Consider the following 13043-nt stretch of genomic DNA (forward strand, 5'->3'; position numbering starts at 1 on the left):
TCATTGAATTTTAAAATGAATGTAAAATTACCTAATGAAGAATGATATATTACAGTACGTTTTTCTAGGAGGTTTTTGAGTCTCTTTATAGTTACCTCCTGTTCTTCCAAGGGTAGGAGCCCAAAAGTTTGTTTGGCACTGTTTTCTAGCAAATCACAATCAACGCATATTTCAGAATTATTATAGCAAGGATTATCATGTCTAACGCTCAATGGTTGTTTGTTTTGTTCCCTTGGGTGAATGGAGGCTGTCCTCATTGATCTAATATTTACAGGTAAGGAGGCTTTGGACTTAGGTGTTGAGGCTTGTGGTACAAGTGGATTCACTGATTAGCAATACTCTGCTTAAAAATAGTCCCTTCCTTGTGAGCAATGTTTTACTCTTTAGCATCAGGGAGGCAAAGAATGATATATTAAAGCGAGAGTACACTACACTATAGATAACATGCTACTCTCAGTGTTTTTAGTCATATAGGGGAAAATTATTAAAATGAGGGAGGAGTGTGTTAGGTCTCGGACCCTTAAGCCAACAAACGGACTCTGAAGTATTGTCGAAGACTTTCATGGCCGGATTCAACTGGTAGTGGTGGGTTTTCCAGGCTGTGGCCGTGGTCTGGTGGATCTTGTTCCTAATGTTTCACCTGCATCTGTGGCTGGCATCTTCAGAGGTGCATCACAGAGGGAAGTCTGATAATGAAAGCAACATTGTTCCCATGGAACAAGAGGGCCAGGGGAGGTTCTGGTTCTGGGAATGCCTCTAAATCAACTAGATAGCATCTCCCTGACAGAGTTTCCAGGCAATTCTTTTTGTCATCAAGTTACAGCTGATTTATGACAACTCTGTAGGGATTGCAAGGTAAGATAGGTTTGAAGGGGGTTTGCCATAGCCTGCCTCCGCATCTTGATCCTGGTATTCCTTGGAGGCTAAATACTTGCATGGGTTGACTCTGCTTAGCTTCCAAGATCGGACGAGACCAGGCTAGCCTGGGGTTAAATTTTGTAGCATGTGGCATGTAGTAAGTAATTTTGTAGCATGTGGCATGTAGTAAGCATGTAGTAAGTAATTACTACAACTAATTTCTGAATTGCAACTAATCTTTATTTGGTAGCAATCTGAACATGTGACTATATGGTATAAGTTGATTCAATACTAAGTTGAGTCAGGTCACAGTCAAACCAGAATGAAACTGTTTGAATTGAAGTCAAATAAAAATCCACCCTGACAACAAAAAATCATGGCTCATTCCGCACATGCAGAATAATGCACTTTCAAACTGCTTTCAATGCTCTTTGAAGCTGTGCGGAATGGCAAAATCCACTTGCAAACAGTTGTGAAAGTGGTTTGAAAACGCATTATTTTGCGTGTGTGGAAGGGGCCCATCTCATTAACCATCTTGTTTTCATTATGTATGGAACTGGCATGGTCAGTTGCCTGCCAGTAGGGAAACCATAACTGATGAGAGATAAAAGATTTCACAATTATTGGAGCCGCAAGATGTCAGCCAAATATTTTCCGCATTCACAGCACAAGTACCATGGAATGTTATCTGCACCCAAAATATGATGCATTGAATGTGACAAACTAATTGTGAGGGAATGTTTCCCTTGCTGGCACATTTGGCTACCCACTGGGTCAAATGGAATGATGTGCTGTTCCATTATGGGAAACTGGCAGTACTGACATTTAGCGATCATTCTGGTCTGAACTCATTCTTGCTACTGTCTTCGTTGAATCTCAATAAACCAACTACTACCCTGAATCAGCGGCAGTTTTACAAGTTGGACAGGAAAGAATCAACCTCCTGACAGGGGGAAGAAAAGGACAAATGGATTTCCTTTTCAAATGGTATCAACTCAGGAGTGGGGGAGGGGGACTAAAACAACTGTTGATCGAAAACAACTTGAAGCTGGTCCAGAATAACTGCCATAGAGTTCAAAAATCTTGAAGTTTAAAAACATCTAACTACTACATAGTTTATTCATTGTTCCTCATCTTGTCATATGTTCACATCTTTAGGAGTAGTGTCCCAGTAAGGAGTGTCATCATATTGATTTATTTGTGTGTGTTAAGTGCTGTTAAGTCACTTCCAATGCCTGGTAACCCTATGAATCAATGTTCTTCAAAAGGTCCTGTCATTAACAGCCTTGTTGTGGTCTTGTAAACTGAGGGCTGTGGCTTCCTTTACAGAATCAATCAATCTCATGTTGGGTCTCCCTCTTTTCCTGCTGCTTTCAACTTTTCTTAGCAGTATTATCTTTTCTAATGACTGTTGCCTTCTCAGACTGTGACCAAAGTACAATAGCATCAATTTAATCATTTTAGCTTCTAGGGACAGTTCAGACTAGATTTGATCTAGAACTCACATGCCTCTTTTTGGCAGTCACAATATTTGTAAAACTCACACACCATATTTCAAAGGGATCTACTTTTTTTCCTGTAAGCTTTCTTCATTAGAACATAAGAACATAAGAACAAGCCTGCTGGATCAGACCAGAGTCCATCTAGTCCAGCACTCTGCTACTTGTAGTGGCGCACCAGGTGCCTTTGGGAGCTTGCATGCAGGGTGTGAAAGCAATGGCCTTCTGCTGCTGCTGCTGCTGCTGCTCCCGATGATCTGGTCCGCTAAGTCATTTGCAATCTCAGATCAAAGAGATTGTCCAACTTTTATTTATTAATTTACTTTATATCCCACATTTCTTTGGAGACTCAAAGTGGTGACCTCTCCTCTGTTTTATCTTCATAACAATCCTGAGAGGTAGGTTAAGTGAGGATGTATGACCCAGCAAGCTTCCATGACAGAAAAGGGATTTGAACTTGGGTTTCCCACATCTTAGTCCAAGTCTTTAATCACTAAACCATACTGGCTCTTTGTTAAGTAATGTTTTTATCAAAGTTTGCATCAGTTAGTCATTCCCAAAGAATGTGGCAGCCACAGCTACTTATACAGTGTGTGCGTATATATATATTCATTAAATGCACAATAGCTCCCTTCTCCTACTCTCTGCTCTGTGCTATAAGTAAGAAGCCACCCACACAAAGATAGAGATAATGGATACAAAAGTACAAGAGACAGATGTGAGGCAAAAGGAATTGAGAGGAGGGAAAAGGTTGCATTCTCTTAGACAGGATGTCTGAAAGATAGCAGAAATGGGAAATTGAGCCATATCATTTCTATAATTTTATACGGTGATGGACAGAAAAGGATTCCATCAGCAACCACAACGATGCAAAGGTCAGATGTTGCTTGTGCAAAGGAAATGGATTTTTTTTAAAAAAATGGTAAAGCAAAGACAGTATTCATCAACCATTTAAATCAGGGTTCCATTCAAAAACTATTGATTTTAAACCCTCTGTTAGCCAAAAGTGCACAGACTCTTTAAGGTTTAGAAAAGATTTAGAAAATCTTAAAGGGCAACATCAGAAAAAGTCAATAGAATATAATCCCTCGATGTGGTTTGTGTTTTAAAAGCTCCGACAACAAAATTAATATAGTATTTGACTTTTATATATTGCCTGGAAGAGGCAGACTCAATATAATATCCTAATACAACTTTGGAAAAAGATAAACATACTGTACATGACCCGATGTATTTCAGTAGGAAGGAAGCAGACAACTTTAATATAATACACAGGAAGCGTTCAACACTTTTCAAGATAGACAAGAAGGCCACAACTAGAACAGCACAACAATTTAGCCATTCTGGTTGCTTTGTCTTGCACTCAATACTTCCAGACAACAGATACTCCAAAGTTTTCCTCAGAGACAAGGCCCATTCCCAACAGACCCTACAAGTGTTTTTACCTTGAAAACATACTTCCTAAAGCTAAGCAAGAGGTGTTGTAGCCCACTGCTTACAATTTTTCTGTTGTTTCCTTTGTTTCTGTGTCTATGTTTCTTGCAAAACACCTTTTTATTATAAATTCAATAAGACTAGAAAGATCTTGTGATGAAAATGGGAATAGAAATAACTTACTCTTAGTGTAGTTCACTTTGGCTCATTCCGCACATGCAAAATAATGCACTTTCAAGCTGCTTTCACAACTGTTTTTGCCATTCCGCACAGCTTCAAAGAGCCCTGAAAGCAGCTTGAAAGTGCATTATTCTGCGTGTGCGGAATGAGCCTTTGTTATGTCCAACATAAGCCACAGAATCAGCTGGATGTAATGGCATGATTACATGTGTCCCAAAATCCTTTCCAAGGTTGTTTCTTGCCTAACGACATGGACATTGCTAAAGCAATACTGAAAGATCAGAGCCACTGAGGTGACTTTGCTGTTTCAAAATTTCAAGGGATGAGTTTATTGTAGGTGAGTAAAACCGAAATAAATAGGCAAACCAAATTTCCTACGCAGGTAACTTACAGAGGGTGTGCCAAAGCATTTTACTTTAAAATGTCAATTTGCTCCAATTTAATACTAAATTTCCACATTCATATTTGTCATCTATTTTGTTATCCAAGTCTAATGTCTGATGGAATTCCAGCCCCCGTTGCAAGTGGTTTTCTTTTGAGAATATACCCGGCCGGAAAAAAAATACTCCAAAAGCAGGAGAGAGAGAGAGAGAGAGAGAGAGAGAGAGAGAGAGAGAGAGAGAGAGAGAGAGAGAGAGAGAGAGAGAGAGAGAGACTGCTTTGAAAGAAGATCCATTGCAGAAGTCAATTTTCGACTATTCACCATTTCTGTCTTCCCTACATAAAAATGATGGCTTTGTTGCAAATTTGCTTCAAGCACATAAGGATGATTCTGCCTGTGAATAAATTCAGCTTCTCGTTAGCCCAGAAACTCTATAGACTACACTAAGAGTACTGTATTGGGAAGCCCCAAACAAACTACTAGAGCCCAAGGCCTTGGTTTTTATAACCTATTCAATTATACCCAATGTAGTGAAAGACACAATGAGGCTGCCTGAAGCTGTACTGTAGACTGTACTTGAAAGGTATCCAACCACTAATATTGCCAGATTTTTTTAAAATACACACTGAGGCTTGGTGTCATTCCCACCATCTAACAGCTTTGCACCTCTCTAATCCCAAACAGTAAGGTTAGTAAGGTTGCCAGTTGACTCAGACATTCCAGACATTTCACTGACTATTCAGGAACAACACTGCAAAAATACCAAACATTTAAATGCCCAGTATTTTTTTTAATTGTTCCTGGACAGTCAGTGAAAATATCAAACTGCTCAGATCAATACTGGAAACCTGGAAACCTTATCAACAACTCAATTCTGAAGATAGAAGGTCCTTTTCATCTTTGTAAAAGGGAGACACTGATTTCTATTGAGTGCCTTCTCACTCTGCACAACTCCATTCTGCCCCCAACAATGCGGGTATGTGGACACCCATGAATAAAATGGAGGAGGCCTCGGTAGGCTACAACGAAGGGGAAAAATGTGTAAGTTCTGGTCCACAAAGGCCACTTGCAAGTGAATCTTCTGATAGCAAGCCAGTATATGTGCACTAAGCAGTTATCATTCTTGTACCTTTCTACAACCATTAAACTAAAGAAGCCATGTAGAATTTGCCAAGCCTCTCCTTGCTACTGAAGTTTTGCCTTTGTAAATTCAGTGGATGTAAAATGAAAAGCAACAATAATTAGATGAAAGATTCTTTAAAAGCTGATATCTTAAAAGAGGTTGAAAAAGAGATATGAGTACTTACCATTTTCACCAGAAGGTAATGATACAGTGTTTGTTGGCACACTCTCAGAATCCACTTTTCCATTTTCAAATGTGTCATTTTCAGTTTGTTGTAACTGCCAGTTGAGGCCAAACAGATGCATTGCTGGTGGTAAAGAAAACATATCATTCAATAATCCATACATCTTTGGGGAAAGAGAACAAGAGACACACAATCCCCATTTAACAATTAACGGTTCACAATTTAAAGAAAACTTTGAATGCTATATTAGGAACAAGAATACATGTTTGCACAAGAACAATTACATCTGATTTAGCAGATATCATGACATTTAGATAATTTTCAGGATACACTAGCGGGCCCGGTGGACCACGAAAGGTGGACCACGAAAAGACTTGGCTGTGGTTAACAACTAGAACTCTGAAAAAGGAAACTGAATCCCTATTTTTAGCCGCTCAAGAGCAAGTCATTAGAACAAATTCGATCAAGGCCAGAATTGGAAAATCCTCAGATGATGCAAAGTGAAGTTTGTGCAAAGAAGCTGATGAAACTGTAGATCATGTACTTAACTGCTACAAAAAGATTGCCCAGACTGAGTACAAACAGAGGCACAACTCAGTAGCCAAGATGATCCACTGGAATTTATGCAAGAATTACAACATAAGAACAGCTAAAAACTGGTGGGAGCATTATCCAGAGAAAGCCATGGAAAATGAGAAGGTCAAGATCCTGTGGGACTTTTGAATCTAAATGGACAAAGTGTTGGCACATAATACACTGGACATCACAGTGATCGAGGACAAGAAAGTGACCATCATTGAAATAGCAGTACTCGGTGACAGCAGGGTGATTGAACATGAGAAGGTCACTACATACCATGATTTGAAAATTGAGCTTCAACGTCTATGGCACAAACCAACTGAGGTCATCCCAGTGGTAATTGGCACTCTGAGAACCATTCTGAAAACACTAGGGCAGCACTTAAAACATCTTCAAATTGACAAAATTAACATCTGTCAGATTTAGAAGGCAGCCCTGCTAGGATCCGCACAAATACCACGCCAATACATTACAGCTTCCTAGGCCTCTGGGTGAGGCTCAAATTGTAATGAAAGGCCAACAACCAGATAAAGAACTGGCAGCTGTGATATCAAACACAGTAATAATAATTAAGAAAATTCTTAATAATTCTGTAACTGTGAGACCTTTAACAATCAAATGAAACAAAAATGGCAAGGAAGCATATTGTTTTCTTCAAGTATTTAAGGAACATTGATCAATTTTTGGTTCAGCAGACAGCATGCTAGGGATTTCAGAGAAGTGGCACCTATTAAACATTAAGAAGGTTATAGATTTTGAAATAAAACCTTAAAACGTTCTCAAAAAGGAATAATGCTTGGCTTGTGCTTTGCTGCCAGCAATCTAACCTGCCATCCATGACAGGTAAAATACTTCAATTGCATTTTCCTCCAAGTGCAAACCTGCTGCTTGTTTGGTATCGTTCTTCCTTCCCCTTGATCTTAGCTAATCAAGGATCAATTAACTGTGATAATATCATGACACCAAATCTGATTTGACAAAGTTACTGCATGCAAAGAAACTTTGTTGTCCTCATGTGCATATTGCAAACATGTCCCAAATGCCTAGAGTAACCTCGCCAACACTTCTCATGCAACTTATTTTATTTAAAACACTTCTATCCTACTCAGGGTCCCCAAGGTGGTGAACATTAGAACAAAATACTAAAACATTAAAATATTTCAGCTATCATAATGCATTCAAAATTCAAATGTATAAAATATTTTAAATATAAAATAAAACATAATCACATAACATGTAAACATGTAATGCCTTAACAGACCAGGTGATCGGGAGCAACAGCCGCAGAAGGCCATTGCATTCACATCCTACATGTGAGCTCCCAAAGGCACCTGGTGGGCCACTGCGAGTAGTAGAGAGCTGGACTAGATGGACTTGGGTCTGATCCAGCTGGCTTGTTCTTATGTTCTTAAGCATGTCAATATATAAAAACATACAGATAGGTAAGGCTTAGTGAGAGAACATCAAACCAAACAAAAAATTCTGCACCCACTGGGGAAGAACGTTACTAGAAGGAGACAGACAAATGCCCCTGGGCAGAGTTTCAATGTTTGGCACCATAACCAAGAAAGTGCCTTTGTGGGTTGCCACCTCTCCATCATCAGATGACAGGGACATCAGAGATCATTGGAGTGGTCAGGTAGGTTCATATGGGAGGAGGTGGTCCTTCAGGTATGTTGGTCCCAAGCTGTATAGAGCTTTAAAGGTCATTGAATTGGGACCAAAGGATGTAGGTAAGGGAGGGGGGTTCTCGGGTTCAACCCCCCCATTACATGTCTGAAGCTCCGCCCCCGTTTGTGGGTTTTTTGAATTTTTTTAGTGTTTTTTAGTGTTTTTGACCTGCAGGGGCGCAGTTTTTAGGCTAGCACAGGGGTAGGGAACCTGCGGCTCTCCAGATGTTCAGGAACTACAATTCCCATCAGCCTCTGTCAGCATGGCCAATTGGCCATGCTGGTAGGGGCTGGTGGGAATTGTAGTTCCTGAACATCTGGAGAGCCGCAGGTTCCCTACCCCTGGGCTAGCAGCACCAAAATTTCAGAGATTTTTGGGGAGACTCTCCTGATTATACTACCTAGGTTTGGTTCAGATGGTCCAAAGTTATGGACTCCCAAATGGGGTGCCCCATCCCCCATTGTTTCCAATGGGAGCTAATAGAAGATGGGGCTAACCTTTGAGGTCCATAACTTTGTACCCCCAGAACCAAACTTCACCAAGGTGGTATCATCTCTTACTGATACCACCCAAGTTTTGTGAAGTTTGGTCCAGGGGGTCCAAAGTTATGGACTCCCAAAGGGGGTGCCCTCATCGCCCATTGTTTCCAATGAGAGCTAATAGAAGATGGAAGAAGAGAGCTAATAGAAGATACCCTGAAAGTTTGGTGCTGCTAGCTTAACAATTGCACCCCTGACAGCAGGCACCCCCCAAATCCCCCCAGATTATCCTTTTAAATCCACCCTCTTCAGCATGGATTTAAAGGGAAGAATCTGAGGTCCCCAGTTTAAACATTGAAAGTGATGCTGTTTCAGGGTGGGGAATAATCCACCCCAAAACAGCATCACTTTGAATGTTGTTTTAACTAAGGACTCCAGATTCTCCTTTTAAGGTGGATTTAAAAGGAGAATTTGGGCTCTCTAGTTTAAACACCATTGAAAGTGATGCTGTTAGGGGGTGGATTCCAGCATCACAGCGGCCACCCATGGGGGGGGGGGGCAAAACTCAGATTTGGCACTGAGCTCCATTTTCCCTAGCTATGCATCTGCCCAGAGGAGAAGACAGAAGGGGCGATCCCCAGCCTCAGAGAGCTGCTTTTATAAGCACTGAGGCCGAGGACGGGGCTTGGGGAGGCATGGCCACGCCCTCCAAACCCCCCACATTAAAAAAATCTATACTTACGTACCTGTTGGGACCTGAAGCAAATTGGGGGCTAGTGTAGGTGATACAAGACTGGGGTGATATGGTCCCTACAACCCATTTTAGGCAGAATTCTGACCACAGCTGTAGCTTCTGGACAGTGTTCAAGGGTACTTCCAGATACAGTACATTGCAGTAATCCAATGCAGAAGTTATCAGGGCATGCACCATGGTGGGAAGAGCTGCAGTGGCTCACTAACTGAAACTGGTGAAAGGCACTCCTGAAGCCACCTCTTTATCCAGTAGGAGGACCAGGTCCAGCTGCACTTCCATGCTGTGAACCTGCTCCATCAGGGGGGAATTCACCCCATTCAGAACAGAGGCTATCCCCCTTCTCATGTCAGACTCTTCCTCCACTAGTGCACCTTTGTTTTGTCAGGATTAATTCAGATTGTTAATCCTCATCCATCTCAAAATGTCTTCCAAGCATCTGTTCAGAGTTTCCACAGGATCTGCTAGAATGCAAGATCTGTTTGAATCCAAGATATATCCAGATTCAAATCCAGTAACATCGAAGATCTTTCCTGCACAACCCAAATAAAATGTCTGCAGACTTCTAGGAAATAAAGCTTTGCCTTTTTAAATCTGCATTGCATGGACAGAAAAAACGTTGCCAGGGAAAGGTGGTCTTTTTTCCACCCCCCCTCCTCCACTAGATGACTGAAGCTTGTCAGATTCATTTTGTCGTGGCCTCCATTTTGTGTTGCTGCAGAGATTCTCTGTCTGTCAGGCCATTTGGTGAAGGTTTCCCATGGAGGTTTCCTCTGCTAGCAGCTCATCTGCTTGCAATTTCACTATAAAAAGTACATGAATGATGTTTGTTTTGCCTAGCGATTCCATGGACATGCACTTTTTTTGTTTTGATGGTGCTGCCTGCGAATCTATGATATCACGATACAAGAATCACATTGTAGCTTTGAAGATAGCTCCCTCAAGACAAAAAAGAAAAAGACACATGTGTATGATTGTCAGGAAAAAAACCTTTATTTGTGTACTTTTTATTGTGAAATTGCATGCATCTTTTGCTACCAAACCTCTGTGGGAAATCTTCACCCAATGGGCGAATGAACATAACATCTCCGCAGCAGCACAAAAACGGTGCGTACGAGCAGCGAAAATGAAAGTGAGAGGTTTGGGCGGGAAAAATAATGCTTTTCCATCTCTCTGCACAGCAAACAGGAAACGACTTGATCCTGTCTTGGGCGGAAAAGATTGCTAGTTTAGCTATTTTTTAAACCTAGGTTGAGAGAAATCAAATGACCTGAATGGGAGAATGCTATGTGGAGTTCCTCCCAAAAACACTTTTTACAACGTCCTCGATACATTATATTTGTGCTGTGCAGAAAAGATCTTAGAGACCAACAAGATTTCGGGAGTATGAGCTTTCAAGATAAACTTTGGGATTTTATGAAAAGAGCTTTGACTCTCAAACCTCACACCCCCCCAAATCTTGCTGGTCTCTAAAGTGCAACTGGATTTGAATATAGTTGTGCTGTGGCACTTGCATCGCAGAAGTGGTGATGGTGGTTAGATACATAAAATATCTATGAAAGCGAGAACAACTACTGCTATTAATTGCTTTTAATTATTTACTGTTTTCTCTTTCTGTCAAGCAGCATAGTTAAATTCTTCCTTTAATTATCTAGAGTAGTTTTCATTTCAGATCTTTAACTATTTCCTTTTGCGTATCTTAATATGAGTTCTTCTTATTCCCAAAACCCTGCTCCTGTCAAAACATTTCTGGGGCACTGCCAAAGTTATCCCATATTTTGAATGTACCTCACATGAAATTCTGTTTCATGACTTGCCTACTGCTCATGTTTTACTGTTGCCTTCGTTTACTATGAGTATGCAAAATCCCTGAGGCTGAATCTACTGTCAGTTACTTTGCCTCACTGTAATGGCTTTATTGCAACAAAACAAAGATTGATTCCCACTCAGGGGGATCTAAATATTCATTACTCAAAATGTTTCAACTAGCCTGCTTTACTACTTAGCAGAACTGCAGCATCTCTGCAACTATGAGTGTTAGGAAGTGGAAGATTGTCGATAAAGTTTTTATTGTCTTGCCCGTAAATGTTGACAGCCACCAGTGGAGAATAATCAAAATTCACCAATATGCGTCAACCAATTTCCAATTTCTGATATTTACAGTAACATTTCCATCCTTTGCAATGCTCACAAGCTTCCAGTTTGGTTTTGTCTGTATCTTGTTTATTTCAGCCTGAAAATAAATCTTCATAGCACAATCTTGCACCAATAAGACAGAGCCAAATTCACAAGAAAATGTTAAATGTTAATGGACCTATATGAAAAATGCAAACTCCAACCAATACGCTCTGATATCATTATACCAAGGAACAGAGCATTCAGTTATACAGGTTAATTATATCTGTGAAACTGACTTTTACATGTCATCGTATTGTACTGAGCTATATCCCAGCCATATGGTTCTCCCAAAAGGCGCGCGGCAAAGGATAATTCTTCAGCACTAGAAGGCAAAGGATATGCTTCAAGTGAAATGGACTGACAAATGATCAATTCTTGCACCTACAAGTAACATTCTGGATCCAAGCCTATGAACTAAGTTCACACCCACATGCAAACTATTCTAACACCCTGTCAACATCCCTTGTTGCATGATGGCTAAAAAGAAAATATGTGCTTGTGGGTAGATTAGATCAATCCAGACCTAATCTTGCTATATCCCTTTTTGAAGTATTTTCATGAAACAATTTGGAAAAAACCCGTACCCACTACAAAGGAAACTGCTTAGTGAGAATGCTGGAACAAGTTCTGTCAACAAAATTTTACAGATGAATATTTTATGGAGGCTTTCAAGAAAGGGTAACAGGATGTAGTGAGGGAAGGGAAAAATGAAATGTCCCTGCAAGTCCGTATGAGTTCCTCAGTTAGATATATGTATTTGTGATACTGTTGTATTATAAGTGTCTCTGATACTTAAAATTAGATAAGACAAATCTACATATATACAAGTGAAACCCACTCACTGACTCACTCGCCAACGGAACTCAGAAACCGCTGAACCTACGCACTTGAAATTTGGCACGCCGGTTCCTCATGTGCCCGAGGCGATGAATAAGAAAGGATTTCCAAAAATATTTAATTCAACTCGAGATATTAGCTGTTTACTGTTTTTCCTATTCATCTCTGCCCATCTGCTCGAACATTCCATGGGTGACAGTTGGCACTTCAGGCTTCCCAGAATACCAGACAATGGCCACAACAGCCAGCAGAGGGAGCTGTTCCATTAGATCCTGGACCATTTAGCTTCTCTCAACACAGTCCCTTGGGTATAGGGGATCTAAGTGAGGGTGAATGCTTACAGGACGAAACTCAATTTTCAGATACAGACGATCCACTCACAGAGGACATAGAACAGACTCCCAGATTTTTTAAAGGGGAGGATTTATCTCTACTAATTACAAAAACTATAAATGTGTTAGATTTGCAGCATCCAGTGGACGCTGAGGATCCAACTGGACAACTGCAAAGAAATCCTATAAAGGGCTGTCCGAGGGGTAATCAGAATTATTTCCCGGAGGAAGGGGTGCCTTACAGGGTTCTCCCTCCTGCCTCCCGGGTAAGAGAATGGAACAACCCACTGAGAATACCCACTAATGGAACAGCTTCCCAGTTCCTTTCATGAGTCACTCACTCTAACAGTGATTGGTATTCCGCGTTTACATATACAGCTTCATGTCACAGGACTTTTCAGTGACGGCCACGTTGCTGCTCTAACTCCACTATCCAAATCGACAAGCTGTGGTACTGCCCACCAAACAACAGGCACGCTTGATCCACTGGTGCGATGCCTTACATACACACAGCAACTTACAGATTGCATTACACACAGACAGCGCCAGAAAGCTG

The 13043-nt window shown here is 40.8% G+C and overlaps 1 protein-coding gene across 3 annotated transcripts in view; it reads right to left on the minus strand.

Moving 5' to 3' along the window:
- The window catches only part of LOC125439722 (teneurin-3), a 171048-nt gene that overhangs the window by 140033 nt on the left and 17972 nt on the right, over positions 1 to 13043 (minus strand). For all 3 annotated transcript variants that reach the window (XM_048508858.1, XM_048508857.1, XM_048508856.1), the window contains exon 2: positions 5661 to 5783. In XM_048508858.1, the coding sequence (XP_048364815.1) occupies positions 5661 to 5783 (123 nt within the window). The remainder of the gene's footprint in view (positions 1 to 5660; positions 5784 to 13043) is intronic.

This window comes from Sphaerodactylus townsendi, linkage group LG10 (genome assembly GCF_021028975.2).
Source record: "Sphaerodactylus townsendi isolate TG3544 linkage group LG10, MPM_Stown_v2.3, whole genome shotgun sequence".
Taxonomy (NCBI): Eukaryota; Metazoa; Chordata; class Lepidosauria; order Squamata; family Sphaerodactylidae; genus Sphaerodactylus; species Sphaerodactylus townsendi.